This window comes from Hydra vulgaris, chromosome 11 (assembly GCF_038396675.1).
Source record: "Hydra vulgaris chromosome 11, alternate assembly HydraT2T_AEP".
NCBI classification, from domain to species: Eukaryota; Metazoa; Cnidaria; class Hydrozoa; order Anthoathecata; family Hydridae; genus Hydra; species Hydra vulgaris.
This window is the reverse complement of record NC_088930.1, coordinates 17,072,800-17,097,792: the sequence shown is the minus strand read 5'-3', so window position 1 is coordinate 17,097,792 and position 24,993 is coordinate 17,072,800. Positions and strand designations below refer to the sequence as shown.

The 24,993-nt window shown below is 26.8% G+C and overlaps 1 protein-coding gene across 5 annotated transcripts in view; it reads right to left on the bottom strand.

Annotated features, from left to right (window-relative positions):
* LOC100211223 (SH3 and multiple ankyrin repeat domains protein 2) overlaps positions 1-24,489 on the bottom strand; it is a 51,044-nt gene extending 26,555 nt beyond the window's left edge. The window contains exons 1-6 of one of the 5 annotated variants that reach the window (XR_010641815.1): positions 24,314-24,489; positions 23,011-23,053; positions 22,770-22,887; positions 19,320-19,427; positions 19,055-19,150; positions 15,061-15,178 (exon numbers count right to left, since the gene is read on the bottom strand). Coding sequence is in view for 4 of the 5 variants with exons in the window: in XM_065810304.1 (XP_065666376.1) it covers positions 15,061-15,178; positions 19,055-19,150; positions 19,320-19,427; positions 22,770-22,887; positions 23,011-23,053; positions 24,314-24,408 (578 nt within the window). In the remaining variant the exon portion in view is untranslated. The remainder of the gene's footprint in view (positions 1-15,060; positions 15,179-19,054; positions 19,151-19,319; positions 19,428-22,769; positions 22,888-23,010; positions 23,054-24,313) is intronic. The other 4 variants (XM_065810304.1, XM_065810305.1, XM_065810306.1 and 1 more) reach the window with 4 other exon arrangements.
* Positions 24,490-24,993: the final 504 nt, after the last annotated feature.

Sequence of the window (24,993 nt, the reverse complement as noted above, 5' to 3'; positions counted from 1 at the left end):
AAAATACTACTAAAATGCTTTTTAATCTTTATTACTTAAAAAAAAATATAATTATTAATTTATTAGTTTAGCATATACAATTATATGTTATAATACTGTTAAGAAAAATGCAAAAATATTTTATGACATCATCTGAATGTATTATGACATCATGTGGGTTTAAGTGATTTTGATTATTAATTATTGTTAATGTATTTATTTGGTTTGAATGTCAATTTTTGGGAGTTTTAAATCCAAATAAGTTATAGTTAGAATTTGTAAATGGAGAGCTTGATTTTGTAAAGATAAAGAACATTTCACTTTTGATTTTGTTTTTTGCAAGAATATTAAATCTATAAAGAAAAATTTTGTTGGTAGATAATGATACAGATTCAGATTCTTGCAATATTTAGGAAAAATATAGCATGCTAACTGACTCAGAAAACACAAGCCTAAAATTAAACAGAAGATGTTATGTCAAAATAACCTAATATATTGATGAAAAAAAGTCATGCTAGGTGTAAAAGTTATCCTTACAAACTCTTATCCGCACAAACTGACTCAACTTGAAACCTGATGAGCACCTAAAGATAACTATTTATTTATCAACTATTATTATTATTGCTATATCTTGATAATTACTTGTTTAGATCTTTGCCAGCATCTTTGAAACAATATCTTCAGTTGCACATCCTTTTTTTTTAATGGAGCCTTATTTGCTGTGCTTAACCAAAATTGGTTATTAGATTTAAAAAAAGAATTTGTTGCTGAAAACCAATGAGCATATAGATTAGATATAATTGTTGTTTTAAAATTTAACTTACTTAAAACAAATTCAATAATTGAAAAAATATTTTGCATTTTAAACTCTAATATTAGGTATTTTGTATTCTAAATACTTTTGCTTGAATATATTTTGTATTTGTATGCTAAACACTTTTTGAACCACGTATTTGCTTTGTATTTAACTGATTAACACTAATTAAATTATAACTCTCACTACCCTCATGGAAATATCAATTGGGTAACCCATGGAATAATATGGGTAACCCATGGAACAATATGGGTAACCCATGGAACAATATGGGTAACCCATGGAACAATATGGGTAACCCATGGAACAATATGGGTAACCCATGGAACAATATGGGTAACCCATGGAACAATATGGGTAACCCATGGAACAATATGGGTAACCCATGGAACAATATGGGTAACCCATGGAACAATATGGGTAACCCATGGAACAATATGGGTAACCCATGGAACAATATGGGTAACCCATGGAACAATATGGGTAACCCATGGAACAATATGGGTAACCCATGGAACAATATGGGTAACCCATGGAACAATATGGGTAACCCATGGAACAATATGGGTAACCCATGGAACAATATGGGTAACCCATGGAACAATATGGGTAACCCATGGAACAATATGGGTAACCCATGGAACAATATGGGTAACCCATGGAACAATATGGGTAACCCATGGAACAATATGGGTAACCCATGGAACAATATGGGTAACCCATGGAATAATATGGGTAACCCATGGAATAATATGGGTAACCCATGAAATAATATGGGTAACCCATGCATTATCATGGGTAACCCATGTAATTCACTTAAAAACCAATAAACTCTATAGGGTTCGATAGTTAAACCATGGTGTTTAATTCATAGGTTATGCTGCACAACATGCATTTCATAGTTACCCCATGGGTTCCAATAAATATTCTATGGGTTCCAATAACTTTCCCATGAGCATTAAAGAGATCCTTTTAAGAACCATGGGAAAGTTATTGGAACCCATGAAATAATAATTCAGACCTATGAGGTAACTATGAAGACCCATGCAGTTACTATAAAAAATGCATGGTATGCAACATGATCCATGAATTAAAAACCATGATTTAGCCACATACACCAAACTTTTATTTTGGTTCTTTTTCGGGACAGATTTCAAAGTACATTGTACAAGAATAAGAAATAAAAACAAAGTCCTCCATACGTCACAAATTATAACATCTATATGAGGCACCAAACAGTTACTGTCCCAGGCTGCATGATTGCAATGAATTTGAAATAAGGAAACCTTATTTCAAATTCATTGCAAAATTAGCATCTAAGGTTGCATCTCTTTATAGTGCTCACCACTTTCTTACTCTGGATTCTATTATTTATCTCCGTAAATCTCTAATCCGCCCTTGTATGAAATACTATTGCAATATTTGGAGCAGATCATCAAATGCCCTTTCTTTTTTAGACAAGTGCAAAAATGGATTGTAAACATAGTTGGACCTGCTCTTGCATCCAACCTTAAACCATTGTCACATCTTCCTAATTTTCTTTCTCTTTCTCTTTCCTATAAATACTATAATTGGCACTGCCTTAAAGAGCTCGAACTTTGTGCAATCTTCTAAAATTTATTCTCGTGTTACTCTTCATTCAATTAAGTCTCACTCTTTACTGTGACTGTTCTTAAGTACTCTAAATAGTAATTTCCAACTCTAATAGTGATTTCTTGCAGCCTTGTTGGAAGTTAAGATGTTTAAAAAAAAAGAAAAAAAAAAGGATTGCTCTTGGCGCTGCATAGTGTGTCATTTTAACGATTAGGAAGGAAAAAATTCTGAATGCAAATATAAATTTTGCTTATGTCTAGCACAATTATGGACATAAAAATCATAAAATGCAGAATAATAAAAATTAAATGTGTAAATCAAGAATTTATTCTTTTTTTTTTAATTTTATAACTTTTTTTTTTTACATTTAAGTACTTAAATAAGAAAAAACAATTTTAATCAAATAAATAAATTACTAAATTAGTCGGGATCACTAATAGTGACATATTATAGTAGTGATATATTCTTCGAATGAGTCTTCAGATGTATCCATAGAATCTTTACTTTTTAACATTGTCTCTCCTAGCTTGCTTTCTAATAAATTAAACAATTTAGGATTTTGTTATGCTTCTTAGATTTTGAACATCCTCTCAAACTTGCTACAGCTGGATCAGAAGTATTCAAAAGCCTGTTTAACAAATCCTTATTTATACCTATTTGTGATGTTTTCTTTATAAATTGTTCCCTATACTGCCTGTTGTGTTTATTTTAACTTCTTGAGCCTCTTCCAAATATTGTCCAATAGGAAGTTTCCATAATTTCTCTGCCATTAAACAAAATTTTATAAAGGCTAACAGATATAGGATACCATACACATTATTCAATGTATAGGACTGGAGTTGTTCTTGTGAAGATTTCGAATTTATCCAAGTTGATTTTATGACATGAGTTTAAGTATTCTAGAATAATTCAACATTAGTATTATTGTTGTTTTAAGATCTGCAAGAGATACTTTGGTGGGTGAAAGCATTTCAGTTTGTTGTTTTATACTATTATTTATACTATTTTGTTATATTAATTATATATTAATTATAATTATATATTAATAATATACTATAGTGTTCTTAAATCTGTTGATCCCATCTCTAAAACAAGTTTGATAGGTCAGCAAAACCTAGTAGATGATGTGAAAGAGTTTTTTCAAATGATGGTTTAAGTATTGATAATGTCACAGAAAAATTTATATGGGAACCATAGAAACACTAAACCTCTGCTTATATCATTTCTGCTCTGACCCTTCACATGCCCACTCAACATTTCCCATATTTTTTAGCTTTATGTATATGTAATATCTTGATCACTTCTTGAATTTGACAAAAACGAAAAACTGTGTGGTCAATGAGAGATTGTAGAAGTATTTCTTCAGATTGTAGAAGTATCTTTTCTTTCTTCTGCTATTATAACTTCTTGAGGATAACTCAACATTGTGGCCTCTTTAACTCTGTGGTACAAAGAATGTAGCTTGCGATTTAAGCTATTAGCTTGCTCATGAATTCATTGGTAATGAGGAGTAAAGAGGTCAGCTATTAGTGCAAGCACTTTCTCTGCCGACGATGATGCTGGTTCTTTAGAAACTTTTTCAAAATGTGTCAAGTCTTTTTCAAAATCTACCCAGTTTAGGAGATAAAATTGAAATTCCTTTAACAATGCAAGCTGAATCCTTTTTACTACTGGCCAGGTCTGATTTTTGTGGTATTCTGTTGGGAGTTTTTTGGCACACTATGAATTATAGGATTAGTAAATTAAAAGTATTTAATTATCCAAGTAGAGTAGGTGTCTCTGAAGTGCTGCCAATGTCTTTCTGTTTGGTTCATTTTTTCTCACTTGTTAAAAAAATTTTAGTTTTTAAGCTCTTTAAAGCAATATCAGACATTTCCAACATCGTCAATATCGTAACTCATCATTGCATCAAACTTAAAATTTCTCAGGATTTGCACCCATTTATCAAAAAGAGTCACCTGGGTAATAAAAGGAGCGATTCTGTAACAAAAAAAAAAAAAAAAGTTGTGCAAATACGTGCAGAATGTTTTATTGGTTTTAGTAACTTATAGGTATAAAGTTTAATTTCCATATAATCAATAATATTCATAATACTATGTGTTAAAAATTACATAACTGGTAACATAACTTTATGATTTGATATAAAAGTTTTTTATATCAAATCATTTTCTCACTTTTTGATTGAATTCTACAAGTCAGTAAAAAATATTTATTAAAATCTGAAAACAATAATAATAAAAAAAATTGTCACAATCCTTATTTCAAAATAAAACAATTTAGAATTAAGTTATAGACATGCCACAAACTCAATTACTAAAGGTGTCAAATTATTGTGTGTAAATCTGTTCCACAACTTTGAAAATTCGTGCATGCTCAGAAAGATTATTTAGCTGTTGCATTGATTTAAAATAAAATCATTTTTTGTCTTAACACTATGGTCTGTCTGCTATCAAAATATATAACAAACAATCAAAAGTTTTAGACAAGCTCAAACATTATTACTTTCCCTCCTATATTGTTAAAATGACACATTGGGCACCACTGTTGGCAAAAATGTTAAAACGTATTTAAAATTGAATTTAATGCAAAAGTTATAGTAGTAAAATAATAAAGTAATAGAATTTCTAAGTGTACTTTATAAAATTGTATTGAAGCATTAGTATACTATTAAATATTTGATTTTATATTATGACACAATGTAAGACATAAAATAATTTATATAATAAATTATAAAAAAATCAAACTCAAAATATAATATCCATCTATACATTTTTGTATAGATATCATATTTTAAGTATGATTTTATAAACAGATAGACATTATATTCTAAGTATGAACTGAAATTGCAACAGAGCCTTTTAGTGAGCGCACTTGTTCTTAACCAAATAAAAGTTATAATTACTTACTCGAAGAAGAATCTACACTAATAAAATTAAATAAGAAGATTCAAAACAACAACAAAAAAAATGGCACAACGTTAGTAATCAGATTTTATGCATATCACAGTTTCTATTTTTGTTTACATTTTAATTAATTTTTTTATATTTGTATCTTTGTAGATGCACATTTTTCACTTGTGCCTGTTAATTGAATATAGTAATGACAAATCTAATATCTGCATTGATACGCTGATTTGAAATGTCAAATTGTTTACCAATAATTAACAAAACTTCTTGTTCCTTAAGTATTATTTAGTATTCTGACTAACTTAGAGAGAAGGTTATGCAAAGAAATCATTTGCTAAATCATTTCTTTGCATAATTTTTTTTTACATAATTTTTATTATGAAATTTTTTTTTTTCTTATTTCTGCAGTATATACACACACAAATATATATATATATATATATATATATATATATATATATATATATATATATATATATATATATATATATATATATATATATATATATACTATATATATATATATATATATACTATATATATATATATATATACTATATATATATATATAATATATATAATAAATATATACAAAATATATATATAAATATATAAATATATTATATATATATATATATATATATATATATATATATATATATATATATATATATATATATATATATATATATATATATATATATATATATATATATATGTATATATATATATATGGGCAATTCCATTTTTAACTTACATTACATGCGCAACAACTTTATCATATATTTGCCTATTTAAACTGTAAATTAAATTTTTAGCTATTTTATATGAAATCTGTTTGTCAGAAGAATAAAAAAAACTAAAAAGTTTTGAGTCTGGCAAAAAGAGGGCAATCTTATTACTCAAAATGACACTTAACTTACATTACGCAGACAAAAAGCTAAAACAATTGCACCAACTTTTAGGTCAGATTTCTGCAAATCCGTAAAGTGGTTTGTATTGGAAATTTTCAACAAAATGTTGAGAACTCTATACCAATAAAAAATATATAAAAATTTATTAAAAGTGACCAGCTAAGAAAAATAAACTTGTTTTTTTGATACTAGGTATTTAACTTACATTACATCATTTACGTTACCAAGCAATTGTTATTGTGGATTTTTTATATCTATTATTATGAGTTACAAAGGAATTGCAAAAGTATCGAACTGATTCATTAAAAGTAATTAATAAAGGCAATTTTAAAAAACTAGTTGCAGTCTTCTTGAGTGATTTTTCATAACAATTATAAAAGTTATCAAATCGATAACAGTTAATTCCGCAAGACCAAGAACAACTTTAAAAAATTACTTTAGTATGACAACTTTATTAATAATTATAATGTCATTTAAATAAGAAAATCTTTAGTTGGTTGAAAATTTTACACTTCTTATGTTTATGTGTATTTTCATTTTTGACATAAAAACTGCTATTACAGTTTAGAAGGGAAAGGTGGTACAGGTATATTTGATTGTCTGTTACAGGAGGGAAGGGGTTAAAAATTGACAAATATAGGGTGACTTACTTTATGAACAACACCCCTTAATTGCATTTACTAACAATTTTTTTTACTAAAACAAAAATATTTCAAAATAAAAATTATGCAATGACATAAGTGTTCATTATGTAATTCTTATTTTAAAGTTTAACATATGTTACACAAATTTAAAATAAGAATGTGCTTTAACTAAGCATCATTATTCAAAACTTTAAAAGTTAATTATTATACAAAAAAAAAAAAAAAAAAAGTAAATATTTAATATTCTTTTGCATATATTATTAAAAAATATAAGGTTTTTAAATAAATTTTAGAAAAAAAAAAACTTTATCATGTTTCTGTTAACTTGCATTACATAAAAATTGCATAAGTTCTTTCTTTATTTTCTTGAAATATATATATTTTATAAAGTATAAGTCTGACCAACAACAAACTGAACATGTTAGCTCCATTCTCACACTAAATTAATTTGGATTATGCAAATAAACTTATGGTTAAAATAACATTTTACAATGATACTTTTTTTATAATGCAATAATGAGAAAAACCATAACTTTTGGAAGCATAAAAATGACTTAAATAAATCAATTTTAGTATGTAAGGTATATTTTAAATAAAGTTTTATGTGTCTACATCAATATTCATTTGCTAAAAGATGACGAAAAGAAAAAACTTGACTATTTTTTCATTTTCCGCTGTTAAATTGCTTATATATATATATATATATATATATATATATATATATATATATATATATATATATATATATATATATATATATATATATATATATATATATATATATATATATATATATATAAATATATAAATACCTTATATAATAACCTTAGGTTATTAGTTTTACCAAAGTATGTTGTTTTTTCATCACATCCATTAAATGATAAAAAATAAATAATTTTTTGAATTACATGATATTGAAGTTTTAATGTACTATACTTAACCAGATGGCGTGATAAAATGGTTAACAAACTGAAGATACATAGTGGATAACTTACAACATTTTGTTACACATTTTAAAACCTTGCATTCATCGTTAATAAAAACTGGTTTCTTATTAAAGCTTGATGTACTTATGTGTCTTAAAATATTTTTTGGTTGGCGTTGTGATAGTACAATAGAAGTGTTTTCAAAAACTGATTTTAATTTATTGTCTAAAACAGGCAGTTTTAAAATACCATGTAGAGTAGTTAACAAATGTTCAAAATTAATATTTGCAAAATTTGTAGCAACAAAAGGTATAATATTGTTCTTTTCTCTTTTTTGAGGAGCTGGTCACTGCAGTCGAGCTTTAAAAATTCAAACTAAAAATTGTTTTAGTTGTTGAAGTCTGATTTCCATCTTTGTTGGATTAAATACAAAATAAATGATCCATTTAGCTAATGTAAAAGGTATATTTTCCTTTGTGTGTTTAGGGTGATGGCTATTGTAATTTAGATAATCATGGGAATTTGTAGGTTTATAAAAAATATCTTTTCAATAATGTTGTTATCATGTTGAACAACTGTTATGTCTAAAAAGTTTAAAAATTGATACTGTGTGGTTTTTGTATATGAAATTTTAGATTGTTCTTCTGTATATTTGATATCGGGGTGTAAAGAATTAAGACACTTTAACAGCAAATTAACATTAATTGATTTTAATAAAACGATAAAACCATCATCCATGTATCTTTTGAAATTGCTTTGAATATTCTCGCATTCAATTTTATTGAAGAAATTTGGTAAAACTTTAGTAGATAATTTTACTTCTTCAAGATATCCTACTACTAAATAAGCATATGGTGGAGCCATTTTTGTTCCCATAGTTGTTCCAATTAGTTGATTGAAAAACTCATTATTGAAAGTAAAATTATTGTTCTTAAAAATAAAACTCACACTTTCTAAAATAAAAGCTTTTGAAAATGTAATAGGTATATCATCCCGTAGTGTACATATCCAAAATTTAATTGCTTCTAAACCCGGTTCATAAAAAATACTAGTATAAAGATTAGAAATATCAACACTGTATAAAGTGGTATTTTGGTACTCCATATTATTAGGAAGTACTCTAATGAAATGCCAATCATCTTTGATATATGTTGTTAATTTTGGTACAAGAGGTGATAAGATATTTTCAAGGAGTTCACTAAGGCAAAAAAGAACCTCCAACTATTGTTCTTCCATTTAGATCATCTGGGCATAAACATTTAATATATTCTTTATTAGATTCTTTTATAAAATTTTCTATTACATTAAATTTGTGAATTTTCGGTAACACATAAAAATTGCTAGTTTTCCATTCATAGTTTTTGAGATAAGTAGTTTCTTTTTTTGTTAAACATTCTTTAAATCTATCCACGTGATTTTTAAGTTTCTTAAAACATACTTCATCTGTGTTACTATCAACTTTTTTATGTTTCAGTTAGTAAATGGTCTTGGCACACAAGTTTATCTCTATAGTAATCTACATCTATCCAAACTAAGCAGCCTCATTTATTAGCTGATTTAATGATTATTTTGCTGTTACTCTAAGGCATCACGTTCCTTTTTTGTAATGCTATACTTTACTTTCATTTCACCAGGAACTAAGTTATTTATTTGTTATACAATGCTTGATAAAAGAGGACTCGATGTGAACATTTCCTGATTAGATTTATCTTTTACTAAGAATTCATCGCTGTATTCTTTATCATAAAACTGTTCATGGATGATCCATTTCCTTGTAAATTCTTTTAAATCGGATTTCACTTAAAATAATTTAACTTTTGTTGCGGGAGTAAACTTAGAACCTTTGAGTAATAGAGATATTTATAACATTAATAACTTCATTATGGATAAATTTATAATTTAAGGAGTTATTTTTTCATTTTTACTGCTTGTTGTGGTCGTTGGTGGTTCTTTGATGGTAAAATATTACCAGATAGAGATGAATCATTAATTAGAAAAGTGCTTCTTTGTTGTATTTGTTGCACAATTTCAAAATCCTGACTGTTTGTTGCGTGTTGGATACTATCTGTTTTTTTTATCATTTCTTTCAGTTAATGATTTTGTTTTTAGTGACAAACTAAAACAAAATCATTAACTGATATTGTTTTAGTCTTTCATATGCTTTTCTCATTCCTTCAATTTTGTGGTCCCATTTTTTGTTGGTAAAATCAACATCTTTGTTCATATAAAGTATGAAAGTAGAATGCAGATCTTCTTGTATTAGGTTTTCTGTGGTATAACTGTATATTGTTTCTTTTATTTCATTGTCAACCATTTGAAGTTCAGATCCAAGTTTGTCATGGCAAATTCAAATATCTTCACATTCAGACTGAAAATGTTGAAGATCAAGTTTGCGGCGTACGGATGTTTCTTCTTTCTATTTTATGTGAATATTATCATTTCGAAACTTGTGTGGTATGTATAAATCTTCTTTTTCCATACATTCAGTATAAATATCTAATAATCTTTTTGAGCTTATGTATATATCAACCCTCGGAATTAGGAAAATTGAAGTTGGCAATAACTTGCCGACCTCAATCTTTAAGAGGTCGGCATCAGGTTGGCAAAAAAAATTTGATACAAAGGTCTTACCATAAAACATCGAAATGAGTTCGGCAATTTTTTGCCGACCTCAAACACATTTAGGTCGGCAGTTAGGTCGGCATTGCCAAACGCCGACCTAACTGCCGAGGGTTGATATATTTATATTTGAGTTTATGTATATATATATATATATATATATATATATATATATATATATATATATACACATATATATATATATATATATATATATATATATACACATATATATATATATATATATATATATATCTGCAGAAATTGCTGCTATGAATATGCAAGCAGAAAAACATAATAGAATGAAAACTGAATATGAGCGAATGCAACAAATGTTTATAAAATATAGTTTTATTGTATAAAATGTTTGTAAATTGAATAACAATAAGTTTAGCTAGGCTTTTTTACATTTTTTACAATAATGTAAATAAAATTTGTAGAACTTAGTTTGCTTGCAGGCTATGTATGGGCTCAATTTTGTAAAGTGTTTGCTCAAAGATAAATTGTTTTATTTACAATTATTTCATGCAAAAATGATCAAAAAATATACATTTTGGTAAGTTTGAGGCTGCTGCTCCTGATCTCATCATATGATTACATTTATCTAAACGTTTCTTTAATGTACCTGATTTTTTAATTTTTTCTGTAGACAATTGGCTTCTTTAAATGTCAAGGCAAGTTTTTCTTCTTGTATGGTTCAGATTTTGTCACCTCACCTAAAGACAAAACTGAATTATTTAATAAGAACTTTTCATCAATATCAACTCTTAATACCACTAGCTGCATTCTACCTGATATAGCTGACAAACAGGTTGATCCATTGCTTGACATCTGTATCACTTCAGCTTCTGTATCTAAAGTGATTTCCTGCTTAGACCCTTCTACAGTTTGTGGTCTGAACAACATATCTGTTATGACTGAGCTGTCGCCTATACTTTCAAAACTATTTAACAAGTGCTTATCAGAGTCTTGTTTTCCACTATGCTGGAAAGCGGCATTTGTTATCCCTATTTTCAAATATTTTCAAAGAGCAATCTGACTTATCTAACTTCCATCCCATTAGTCTTCGTCCTATCATAAGCAAGGTTTTTGAACCTTTAATTAACAAACGCCTAATCTCTCATCTTGAATCTAATTACTTACTTTCTGATCATCAATATGGATTTCCATCTCCTCACTCTACAGCTGATTTGCTAACAGTAATAACCGATAGGTTTCAACATACATTAGATAGATGTGGAGAGATTAAGGTTATCACTCTTGACATTTCTAAAGCTTTTTATAAAGTTTGGCATGCTGGCCTTGTCCATAAGATTTCTTTTTACGGTTTATTATGTAACATTTATAAGATTATTAAATCCTTCCTTACCAATCATAATATAAAAACTGACCTCAATGGACAGCACTTTTCTTCATATCTTGTAACTTCAGGAGTTCCTTAAGGTTCTATCTAGGCCCTATACTCTTTTTAATTTACATTAATGACCTTCCAGTTATTTTCACATCTAAGGTGCATTGTTTGCTGATAATACTACCATTTATTCTTGTCTTAATAAGAAGCCAACACTTTCTGATTGCATGAAGAGGGCATTTGAGCTTGAAAAAGATCTGCAATTCTGCTACAGCATGGAGTTCGCAGTGGCTGGTGAACTTTAATTCAGATAAAACTCAATTTTTTTCAGCAAATCGTTATTGTAATAATCTAGATCTTTCTATATTTATGAGCGGTAATGTACTTGATGAGTCATGATGATTTTTGTCTAAATATTCTTGTTCTTGCAGGATGATAAAAGTTTTTTTAATGTTTCTTTTATGATTTCTTTTTTCTTAACTTATTACCTTTGTAAATAGCACAAAATTCTCATTTGTAAATATCTAACGTAATTTTTATGCAAACTTTTTATGCAATTGTCATTCAAACTTCATAAGTGGTTTTTATAATGCTAATTACTTCTTTTATCTTACAGCTTAAACAATAACTTTAGAGGTTTAAATATTAAAAAATGATAAAAAGTGGCTCAACCTTTTTTATCATTTTTTGATAAAAGTGGTTGAACAAAAATAGCTTACCCTATATATATATAAGGGACTATTTAGACCTTTTTAGACAGCGTCCACCATATTTGGGTGCCATCTAAATTCAGAAGTTGAGAACTTATTTTTTTTTTACTGGAAATAATGTTTGTTTTTTTTACAAAAAATCCCTACATACGGCAAATTTCCTTACGCCTGGCATTTACACAGGGGATATCGCCAAACAAATTAATTTCCTAGAAAAGCCTCTGTATATATACACACACATATATATATATATATATATATATATATATATATATATAAATATATACATATACATATACATATATATATATATATATGCATATACATATATATATATATACATATATATATATATAATATATATATAATATATATATATATATATATATATATATATATATACATAAACATATAAATACATATATATATATATATATATATATATATATATATATATATATTATATATATATATATATATATATATATATATATATATATATATTGCTACTTTTTAGGTTGATTTAAGTTTGGTGTGAAAGTTTTAAAAGGTCAACTCATCTATCTAGGCAAGTGATGGATTTATTATTCACGCAGAAGGAAATAGCACAAAGTTCAGTGACAGGTCGGGTTAGTAACACATCCAAAGCGGTAAAGCAAGCATTGGAGCCATCAAAAATTGCTGTTTTTTAGGTAAGATTGCTTTAAATTGTTAATATCTTTGATGAAAATGTATCAGAATAATATTTAGGACATGCATTTAATAGCAATATTTAGCTGTGATGTGTGTTATAACTTTTATACAGTCTATATAATTTTCTACATATAAAGTGATATGAAATTATTTATATATATAGCAATAATATGCCAATAAATGAACCTATTTTTATCCAATAATTGTTAACAAATAATAATGCCCATTGTTGTAATGTTATTGTTGTGATGTTGTGTGTTGATAGGCAGCTTGGCTTACCTACCCGTTGGTGTCTATTGTTAAAAATGAATAATAGGTAGTTTTATTATTAAAACTTACTGCTTTTATTCATTTACTAAAAGCCAAGACAACATTTTGCTAAAAATGCAATTTATATCTTATTTTGATTTTCTTTTTTAGTATCAATAATCCTTCTGTACTTCGAAACAGATTTTATAGTTACCTTTTCGATAAATGTTTATATTAACTGCAATTTCACAATAGGCAAATTTTATTTTTGATTTTTTATCAAATATGTTTCTATACAATGATATTATATATACATGTATATTACTGTAAATATAGATATTATCTATACATGTATATTACTGGAAATATGGCACCTGTATTCGATGCAGTGATTTTCTAATGACTTACATATTATATATTTTAACTTATATTAACTGTATATTAACTTGTAAATTGTATTACTTTTGGCAAAAAAATTATTTAATTTGTTAATTTTAATGATACTTTGTTATTCCAAAAATTATTTTATTAATAAAAATTATTTTATTTGTCAATTCCAATGTGTATCAAATTATTGCTTTCGATTTTTCATCAAATATGTTTCTATATAATAAATATTACAATATTATGTATATTACTTGAAATGTGGCATTTGCATTTGATGCAGTTATTTTTTTGATAACTAGTAATGCTGCATTGTATGCATTAAATAATATACTGAAGACAAATTATAGTATTTTAGGTGTATTAGAGCTATTGGCTTTTTAAAGATTTTGTTGGATTTTGATTGGACCAACATTTCTGTTATTCTGCATATTGATTTCCATCATTCCATAGATCAAGAAAATTCAATAATAACATAACATTGTAATATTCATTATATAGAAACACATTCAATGAAATTACCAATGATAATTTGGACTCTATGGCATTTCAATTGATGTTGATTTCAATGATAAATGATCTGTGGCATTTCAATTGATATGTGGCTACCATGGAAATAAATAGATCGCAATTTTCATGGTAAACCTATGAAAATAACTCATAGTATTTCCAAGATTTAGTATATACTTCTTATGGCTAATGGCAAAGGAAAAAGATTATTTTTATGTGTTTAAACCCATGAGAATAACAAATGAAAATAATTCATGGTGTTTCCAAGAAATACCATGTGTTGTTTTTATGTGTTTAAACTCGTGAAAACAACAAATGGTATTTCTATTGATATACAGCTACCATGGAAATCCATAGATTGTGGTTTTTCCATAGTACACCCATGGAAAACCTTATCTTATGATGTTCCAAACTGCAAATGAAATTCCATGTTTTTTTTTCACGGTTTTTCCATGATAAGTTTTCGTAAGGGTAAACATATATTTTACTGTTTTTTTAATATATTTATGAAAACTTATTATTAAAGCCTTCAAATTTTTTTTTTATCTTTTATTTCAGGAAAAAAACTAAAAACAGCACACACTAAATAACAGATAAGGATATAAATAAGACATAAGATATAAATAAATAAGATCTAAAACAGAAGACATAAAATAAATAGATAAATAACTAAATAACTTGGATTTAGAATTTTAGTTTTAATTTTAAAAATTTGCCTGAGATAATTAAATTTATATTAGTAATGTTAAGTATACACAAAATCATTACCTAAAGTCAGATGCAAAACCAATATCCTCTTTAGAAAGTCTCTTTACTACGGCTTTTGACTTTCCTTTTTTTAAAATGCTTAAAGATAGTGTTGCTTCTGCTTTATTTTGCATAACATCTGTAAAAATAATTTGGTTATAACAGTTTCATGCTATAACAGAAGAACATTTTAAATTTAGTTTTACAAAATTTTTAAACAACTTCACAATTTTTATTATTTAACAGACTTTAGTTTTATCAGACATTTTGAGAATTTGAAATTCATATTTAAATAACAATAAGTTTTTATTTTACAATCATTTTGATATTTTATTGGTACTATTATATAGCCTATCTGCGAAACATTTGTGAATGTTCTTCTGATAATTACTTGTTAACTTGTAACAATAATAACTAAATGTTGTTAGTATACAGTTTTTTATTTATTTATTTGGCTTACAGTTTAAAGACAAAAAGTGCTGCTCTACATGCTGCAGATGGATCTTTTAATGCTACACAAATTTTATGACCACTCAAAATGTTAAAAGTGCATAGAACAAAGGATTTGTTTAGTGTTTCTATTGATGAGGGTTAAAGTTTTACTGTTATTATCTTTACTATGAACAGTAATTCCTAATGCAGAATTCTGTAGAGATGTATGCTACATGCATGAACCGCGGTAGTTTAAGAAGCTTTTTTGTGATGTAATTGTGGTTCTCAGTTCATTAGGAAAAGCTAGTAACATTAAAATGTTGAAAAATCAAAACATATTTTATTTTGAACTGTTATCTTATAGTGTTAAAAAACGATAATTTCTCATTATATTACAGTAGTCTCTCGCTTAATTGCACACCCAATTAGTTGCGCATCCTAGTTAATTGCGCGTTTAAGCCCAAAATATTTGTTTCAATTTTTTACTGAGTTTTTTGTTGAAGTTGTAATTAGATCAGAAAACGTAACTATTATTTTCCTGTGTTAAGTTATAAACTAGTTTTTATCATAAATATTTTGAGATAATGATTTTATCAGAATGTAAATAGATAAATAATTCGAATTCGAACAAAAGTAAATGATAAATCTTGTTTTAAACAGATAATAATAAGTTTTAAAGATTTATCAGTCAAGTCTCATCGAAAAACTTTAATAAAAAAACTTCATTTAAAATTTAGCTGTCTATTCACAATTATCTTATTCCAACTTTTTTATCCTTACTTCTTATGGCTAATGGCAAAGGAAAAAGATTATCAGAAGATCAACAAGTCGAAATAATAGCTAAACTTAAAAAAAGTGATGCACAAAGCAAACGAACGATTGCAAGAGAATATAATGTAACTGAAAATTCAGTTCGATCTCTCTGGAATAATCGAGATCAAATAGAAAAAAGAAGTTTACTAATGACAGAAGAAACTAGAAAAAAAGTGTTTCGATTATCGTCTGGAAAATTTGAAGCAATAGAAAATGAGCTATATATTTGGATTGATGCATTGCGTTGTTCGAAGATTGAAGTGTCTCCATTGTTAGCAATTATGAAAGCAAAAGAAATAGCGCAAAAACTAAATATAAAAGAATAAGAATTTAAAGCTTCTTGGCAATGGCTTGCAAACTTTCGTCGCCGTTGAGGCTTAAAATCGATGCATCTCTTTGGAGAAGGAGCTGAAGTTGACAAAGATCCTGTTCTTCTTCAGCAACTTGAGGACCTTTACTCAGTTATTATAATGTACAGACCCGAAAATGTATATAATATGGACGAAACTGGAATTTTTTTTCGCTTGCTGCCAAGATATTCTCTGTTAATGCCTACTGAAAGCTTAGTAACTACAAGAGGTAAAAAAAAATCTAAAGAAAGAGTGACTTTAGTTGTTTATTCCAACGCAACAGGATCTCACAGAATACCCTGTTCTATGATTGGAAAAGCTGCACGACCTGCTTGTATAGTCAGTAGAACATGGCCTATACTGTATTTTTGTCTCTTTATGTTGGAAATGGTTCAATGAAGTTTTTTACCTTAAGTTAAACGATTGTCTAATAATAAAAGAACAGGCAACTGGCTTGCCTGTTCTTTTATTATTAGACAATGCACCTAGACATTTTGAGGCGTTTGAGCGTAATCTTGTAAAAGTTGTTTTCTTCCCTCCAAATTGCACAAGTTGGAAGCAACCATGTGATATGGGGACTATTGTGGCTCTCAAAAAGCGATATAAATATCTATATCTCTCAGACATATTGTCATATTACAGCCTCAATGTAAATACAAAGGGATGTCTGAAAGAAAGTAGCCTTTTGTGCAAAAGAGGTGCAGCAGGAGTTGAATACGAGAAGCCCACACATCTTCTTGATGCTGCTAAATAAGTCGATTTGGCTTGGAAATCAATTCAACCTTCATCTCTCAAAAATTGCTTCGACAAGGCAGAATTATTTCAGATTTCCAGTCCTGTTAACACTGAACTATGCTGACTTCGCATATTTTAATATGCTCTTGCTGCTGAACGAAATTGAAGGAATAGGGAATATGATCAGTTCAGAAGATATCAGCAATTTTGAATCAATTGACTGAAGATTCTCCAACATATATTGAAGCAATCAAGGAAGATGTTGAAAATTGTTTGTCTCTCGAAGAAAATAATGATAATGCAGTTGCTATGGATAACAATTCTGATGAAGAAGAAGCTAATAATGATGAGATAGATGATGGTTCAGACTTCTTAGGTATTGAATTTATACATTTATCTCTGATCGATATTGGCAAGCAATTAAAATGTCAAAAAGCTAAAGCAATTTTAAAAGACGACAACGATAAAATAATGAATAGCTACTAACAACTACCATCAAACATTCGGTCAGTAATTATGAAAATTAAAAGAGAAAAGCTGCAGAATGCATATCAGCATACGATTCATGACTTTTTCTGTCATTCATAATATATTTCTTAATAATGATTTGTTTATATAGTTAATAATTAAGTTTGCTAAATTTTTTTTTATCTTTTTCTTATTTGCGCACTCCTAGTTAATTCCGCACTGCAGTGTCTGTTTCAATTTGTGCAATGAAGCGAGAGACTACTGTGCATAGTATTCACATAAACATTTAAATTCAATTATTTAATTTTGGTTTGTAAAATCCTTTGCAAAAAAAAGGTGCTTACTGTTTTTTTGATCTCGTGAGTTTTTAATATTTAAAGTTGCCAAATAACCAATCATAAAAAGTTAGTTGCACCCTACTTCAAGATTACATGTTGGTTGCACCCTACTTCAAGCTTACGAGAATATTAAAACATTTCCAATTTTTGACATTACAATAATTTTGCAAATTGTTATTGTAATATAAAGATGAATTACAATACAACAAAAATTGTAAATCATAGTTATTGTTATTATTTCTTAAAAAATTACAATAACAATAGTTATAGTTTCTGTTGTTGTTGACATACAAACATCTTTGTTGTTGACATACAAACATTTTTGTTGTTGACATACAAACATCTTTGTTGTTGACATACAAACATCTTTGTTGTTGACATACAAACATCTTTGTTGTTTTTATCAAAAAAATTTAGCCCAAACAGCACAAAACATTTGGCATTTTTAGCGCAAAACATTTTTTATATCATTCTCTTTAATATGAACACAACATACCTAAGAGGTTTGGGATCCCTTTAAAGTTAATGTCAATATAATATATTTCATTAATAGCTTCTAAGAACCTTACACAAAATCTACTACCACGTCAAGACTATGATTATAAATTATGTAGCGGGTATCAGATTATTACAAAAACTATGCACATAACCTACTCACTTCTCTGGGGTATCAAGATATTTAACCAAACTAAAGTTAAGCTAAACTTATAAAAAATGAATTACGAATATTGAAAGTCAAGTACGAATACTGAAAGTAAAGTATGAACAGTAAAAGTAAATTACGAATATTGAAAGCAAAGAACGAGTATTGAAAGTAAATAACGAATATTAAAAGTAAAGAACGAATATTGAAAGTAAATTACAAATATTGAAAGTTACCACTTCTCACTGGTTTAGTAGGCAAAGTAACACTTCTAGAAGCAGGTAATGGTTGAGTGTCATCACATGCTAATGGAGCAGAAGAAAATTTTGTACCTAATGAAGATTTTTAATAACATATATGAGAGCATTCATCGACAAAGCAAAGTAACATTAAAAACCTAATAAAAATTTTGATTCAAACAATATGAAATCAAAGTTGCTTTTTTTTTAAATTTATTTTAAGAAAAAACCTAAATTAAAACTAAAAATAAACCAAAAAAACCTGTTGGTTTAGAAGGCAGTGTTGCTGCTTTTGTAGAAACAAATGATGGTTGTCCATTGTCACATACAGGTAATGGAGGTGAACCTAAATAAAAATTTAATGTTGAACCTAAACAAAAATTTTAAACAAAAATCATTATAATATTTATATAACCATAATAACAATAATAATAATGCTGAACATTAAAAAGGTTGCAAAAAAAGTATTAAGAAAATGCAGGGTCATTTAAATCAGATTTTTATTAAAGAGCTATTAAAAGACCTTCAGAAGTAACAGAAGAATTAATTAGAAGTTTGACACTAAATTCAGGTATAAGAAAGGATGCAGATATGTCAAAACTTATTAACGGCAATCTACGTTTGTGCAAATGAAAAAAACTTGAAAAATGCAATAAGAGTCAACCTAAACCCTTTCTTTAGCAGTACAATTATCTAATTTTAATAAAAGCAAAATCCAAATTAAATATGGAATATTTTTATACCTTAAATTTTTTCTTTTTTGTACAACTATAAACTTTTGTACAACTAGTTATACAAAAAATTTAGAAAGAATTATAAAAGGCCACAACTACGATAAAAATGAACGTTTAAAAGAAAAAAACACTGATTATTGTAATTGTAAACAAAAAATAGATTACCCTCTAAATGGAAAATGCCTTTCGAAAAATGTAATTTACAAGTGCATTGTTTCCTCACAAAATAACCCTGATAAACAATATATTGGCTCAACCAAGGGGGAATGGAAAAAACGTTATGCCAACCACAAACAATGGTTTAAACACAAAAAATATTCAAAAGAGACTATGCTGTCAAAATATATTTGGGATTTAAAAGAAAAAAATAACAATTATAATTTACAATGGTCTATTCTAAAATCTGCCCCTGCCTATAATAACATTTCCAAAAAATGTATGCTATGTTTGCAAGAAAAATTTGAAATAATTACTCATTTAAATCAGGAAAATTCATTAAATAAAAAATCTGAACTAATTTCTAAATGTAGACACGAAAATAAATACCTCTTAAAAAATTATAAAAACAAATGACCAAATTAAACTATCCCCATTCCAAAGAAATTTATTTAATAATTACTTTCTGTAAATTCCTGTTAACCAAAAAAATATAGTAATTAAAACTTCCTGTAAAATATTTTTTTCTATAAATTGAATTTTTTTTGAGATTCAGTAACTCTTCCTGATGATCCAGCAATGGTGAAACTTCAAGTAGAAGAAAAAGTTAGATAAGTATTTTTTACTAATTTATATATATATATATATATATATATATATATATATATATATATATATATATATATATATATATATATATATATATATATATATATATATATATATGTATATATTAGTAGAAAATCACTTAACAAAAATTTTTTCCATTTAACACTGTGTTTCATCAACAAAGATTCATCAGAAATGGATGATCAAATTAATAAAACTTCAATTTATACCAAAAATTAAATTACAGGAAGTTGCAAATGTCTTAACTACTGTAAATTTTCACACATTTGTGGAATTTGCTGACACTATTATAAAAAGAATTCTTTAGAAATGATTACTTATGCTATTTTTTTTAATGTTTTCTTAAAAAGGGTAGTTAATGTAAATATTATTTGAACTCATTTATTTTTATAGTTTTTTAGGAGAAACTTATTTTCGTGCCTACATTTAGAAATTAATTCCGATCTTTTGTTTAATAAGCATTCTTGATTTGCATGTGTAATTATTTCAAATTTTTCTTGTAGGCATAGTATGCATTTTTTGGAAATATTGTTATATGTAGGCGCTGTTTTAAGGATAGACCAATTCAGTATAAAATCATCAATATTTTTTTCTTTTAATTCCCATATATATTTTGACAGCATGGTGTCTTTTGAATACTTTTTATTCTTGAAAGATTGCTTATGATTGGCAAAGCGTTTTTTCCATTCACCCTCTGTTATGCCAATATATTGTTTATCAGGTACATTCTTAGAGGAAACAACACATTTATATACCACATTTTTTGATAAACAACTTCCACTCATTGGACAATTGATTTTTTGTTTACAATTACAATTTTCTGTAGTTTTTTCATTTAGGATTTCTTTTTTGTTTAACAAAGCCTTATTGTGACCTTTTATAATTCTTTCCATATTTTTTGTGCAACTGTAACTAACTTTAATTGTATTTCGATTAAAAAATTTATGTAATTTATTAGATCGCGGGAAATGCTTATCGACCAATTTTAAAAACACTTTTCCTATGTTAGTAGAAACATTTTTGCTATATGGGGGGTTGAACCAAATTACATTTCTAGTTCTATTTCGTTTTTTTTGTATTGTTTTTTTCAGGTCAAATTTTAGTTCAAAATTTTCAAAACCACTTTTTTTTAGGGCATCTTCAAATATTCGTTTAGAGGAATTGAATACATTTTCATTTGAGGAGTTTTGGTTTAGTCTGTTATTATTTGAAATTGGGATTTATTTTAGAACTTGAGGTGGATGGTTAGAGTTAATGTTAATATATAATAGTTCATCGTTTGGTTTTTTGAAAGGCTTATATGAATTTTCAGAGAGGTTAAATATATATATATATATATATATAGTGTTTAAATATATATATATGTATATATATGTATATATATATGTATATATATATATATATATATATATATATATATATATATAATTATGCAGTAGTGGTGTAGTGGTAGAGCACTCGCTTCATAAGCAAGAGATTCTGAGTTCAATTCCCACCACACCCATACTTAACTATAAGTAATGTGTTTAACACATTTTTAAACAATTTAAGAGTTTTTTACATACTAACTGTGCATTTTTATGTATCTAGCATAACATTTTGAATCTTTTAAACTTTTGGGAAATTTAAACAAATTGGGAATTCTGCATTATATGCAGTGCCATCAAGATTGCTAACTCCTTTTACTTATTAGAGATGACCTTTAAAGAATTTTATAATAATAAGAACAACAATAACAATAAAGTGTATTTAGTGTAAGTGTAACTGTTGAGCAGTTTTAGCTGAGAAGCATTCCTTGTAAATGTCGATAATATCTGTAGACTAATGCATTTTAGTAGAAATGCTAAGCTAAATTTTTTGTGGTAAATTAAGAGAGAATCAGCTTAAAAAAACAAAACAAAAAAGCACAAAAATTGCAACCATGAAAATACAGACAATGAAATAATAATGATAAAAATACTGAACACGAAACCAAACATTTTTGGAAAGCCATAACTTTTCTTTTCTCCTAAGCATTATTCAATATGATTATTGCAAGAATTAAAAACAAATATAGTAAGAATCGAAATTTTATTATTTCTGGAAATATCATCAAATTACCAAAAAATGACATAATAAAAATAACCAATAGATTTTAGCACTGAAAAACTAGTTTTGTAAAACTATAGAAACATTATCAATATTTTTAGTACCATCATGAGATTCCACAAACTCGCTAGCTAACTTTGCCTTTTCTTCATCTTCAAGTTGCTTTTCCGTTACACCAATTGCACCAAATAATTTCTTCCATTGTGGGTCAATATTATTAATCTAAAAAAAAAGGAGAACTTAATTATAGTGATAATAATTAAAAAATTGCTACACTGATATAAAATTATTTTGTAGTAAACAAAAACAAATTTAATAAATAAATGTAAGATAAACAACATATACTTCAAAGCCTCCTTTAGGATCCCAACTAACATGGCTGACATGTCTAAAAGTAAAACTCAAAATTAAAAAATGATGACAAAATAAAAAGCAACACTATTTTTTTAATGTTTATTTTTCCAGTTTAGAGAATGGATTTATTTGTTAGCTAATTAAAGAAATTTAATGAAAAAAAAAATGCTGTACAACTAAATGATTTTAGAGACTTCTTCTTTTTTTTTTTTTTTTTGGATATTTTAAAAAACATTTTTTTTCAAATCTGGTAAAAAGCTGATCAATTTAGTTTCCTAATTTCTACTGATCAATTTAGTTTCTTAATTAGCTACTCTTTCGAATTTTACAGCTATTCTTTCAAATTTTATACGGCTCTATTCTTTCATATTTGAACTTCTGAACTAAGCATTTGATAATTTACAATGAAATTAATCACCGACACTAATTACAGGGAGTTTACAAGATAAGTGCAATGTAAATAATGATAGAAAATTATGACAGAGAGATTACAAGGTACTTTACAACGTAATTAATGATAGACACTTATGAAAAAAAGTTTACAAAACAATTCTTCTTTTTACACATATTTTTAACCAGTTTCATATCACAGATAATTATTATACACTTATTCATTCACTTAGTCTATAAATTAATGAGAAATATATTATCTCATCAATCATTAGAGATAAATATAGAACCAACCCATAATAAGAAAATCCTGAATTAGTTGATACTGAACTAATTATGTCTTTTGCGGACAGTAGATGTAGGCATTTCTCTGCAATACCTCTTCATTCCTCTAATAAGGCCCACCTTAACTGCCTTCAATTTTAAAGATTTTTGCACCCAACTGGATTCATAATTTATCTTACTGGGTAAACAGTTATAATTTATTTATATTACTGGGTAACCAAAAGATCAAAAATAGGTTATACAACACAAACAATCTTTAACCAGCAACTTAACAATTTTATCAAACAAACTTATCTAACTCTTTTAGTATTTGCACAAATAAAAGTTAATTAAATAAAAGAACATTAGATAATGACACATATTAGTACAACATATTAGATAAAAGTCAATAGCAGTGCAACATAATAGATGACAATCTTAGTTTTTTACAAAAAATTATATTTATTTTTAGGATAATTACAAACAAATTTATATAAATAGAAAATATTTTCTATTTATATAAATTTGTTTATATAAATAGAAAATATTTTCTATTTATATAAACAAATTTATATAAATAGAAAATATTTTCTATTTATATAAATTTGTGATAAAATAAATGATTATAAATCATTTTTACCTAAAGTCTGCTGGAAAGCCTATATGCTCCTTTGATAATTTCTTTTCACCAGCTTTCATGCTTCTTTTTTTAGAATCAACTGAAGCTGGCTCCATACTATTATATGCATCTATCTGTACTAAATATTTGTTAAACCAGCTATATATAAATATATATTAAATACACTAAAAAAATAATTAATATTATTGTTTGTCTGTGTTTGTCTTTCTCTATTTTTTAAAGTGAATTCAGTGCTATTGAGTCTTATTTCATACTTTTCAGTATGGTTACTATATTTGGTGCCATTGTATGTCATTGTATGTACTTATTTCATACTTCATACATTTCAGTGAATTCAGTGCTATTATTATTATTATTATTATTATTATTATTATTATTATATATATATATATATTTATATATATATATATATATATATATATATATATATATATATATATATATATATATATACACACACAGTGGAGTACAAAAAGGGGGCAGAGGGGCAATAGCCCCTTAACCAACACACACACTTTTGGCAAGGGTTAAGACAACAAGAATCATAATTTCAATGGAAAAGCTCAGTTTTTTCCATTGAAATTATGATTCTTGTTGCCTTAACCCTTCTAAAATTTTGTTTCAGTCTCCCCCTCCCTCCCAACTTTCTTTACCTTCCTTTGCCACTGTATATATATATA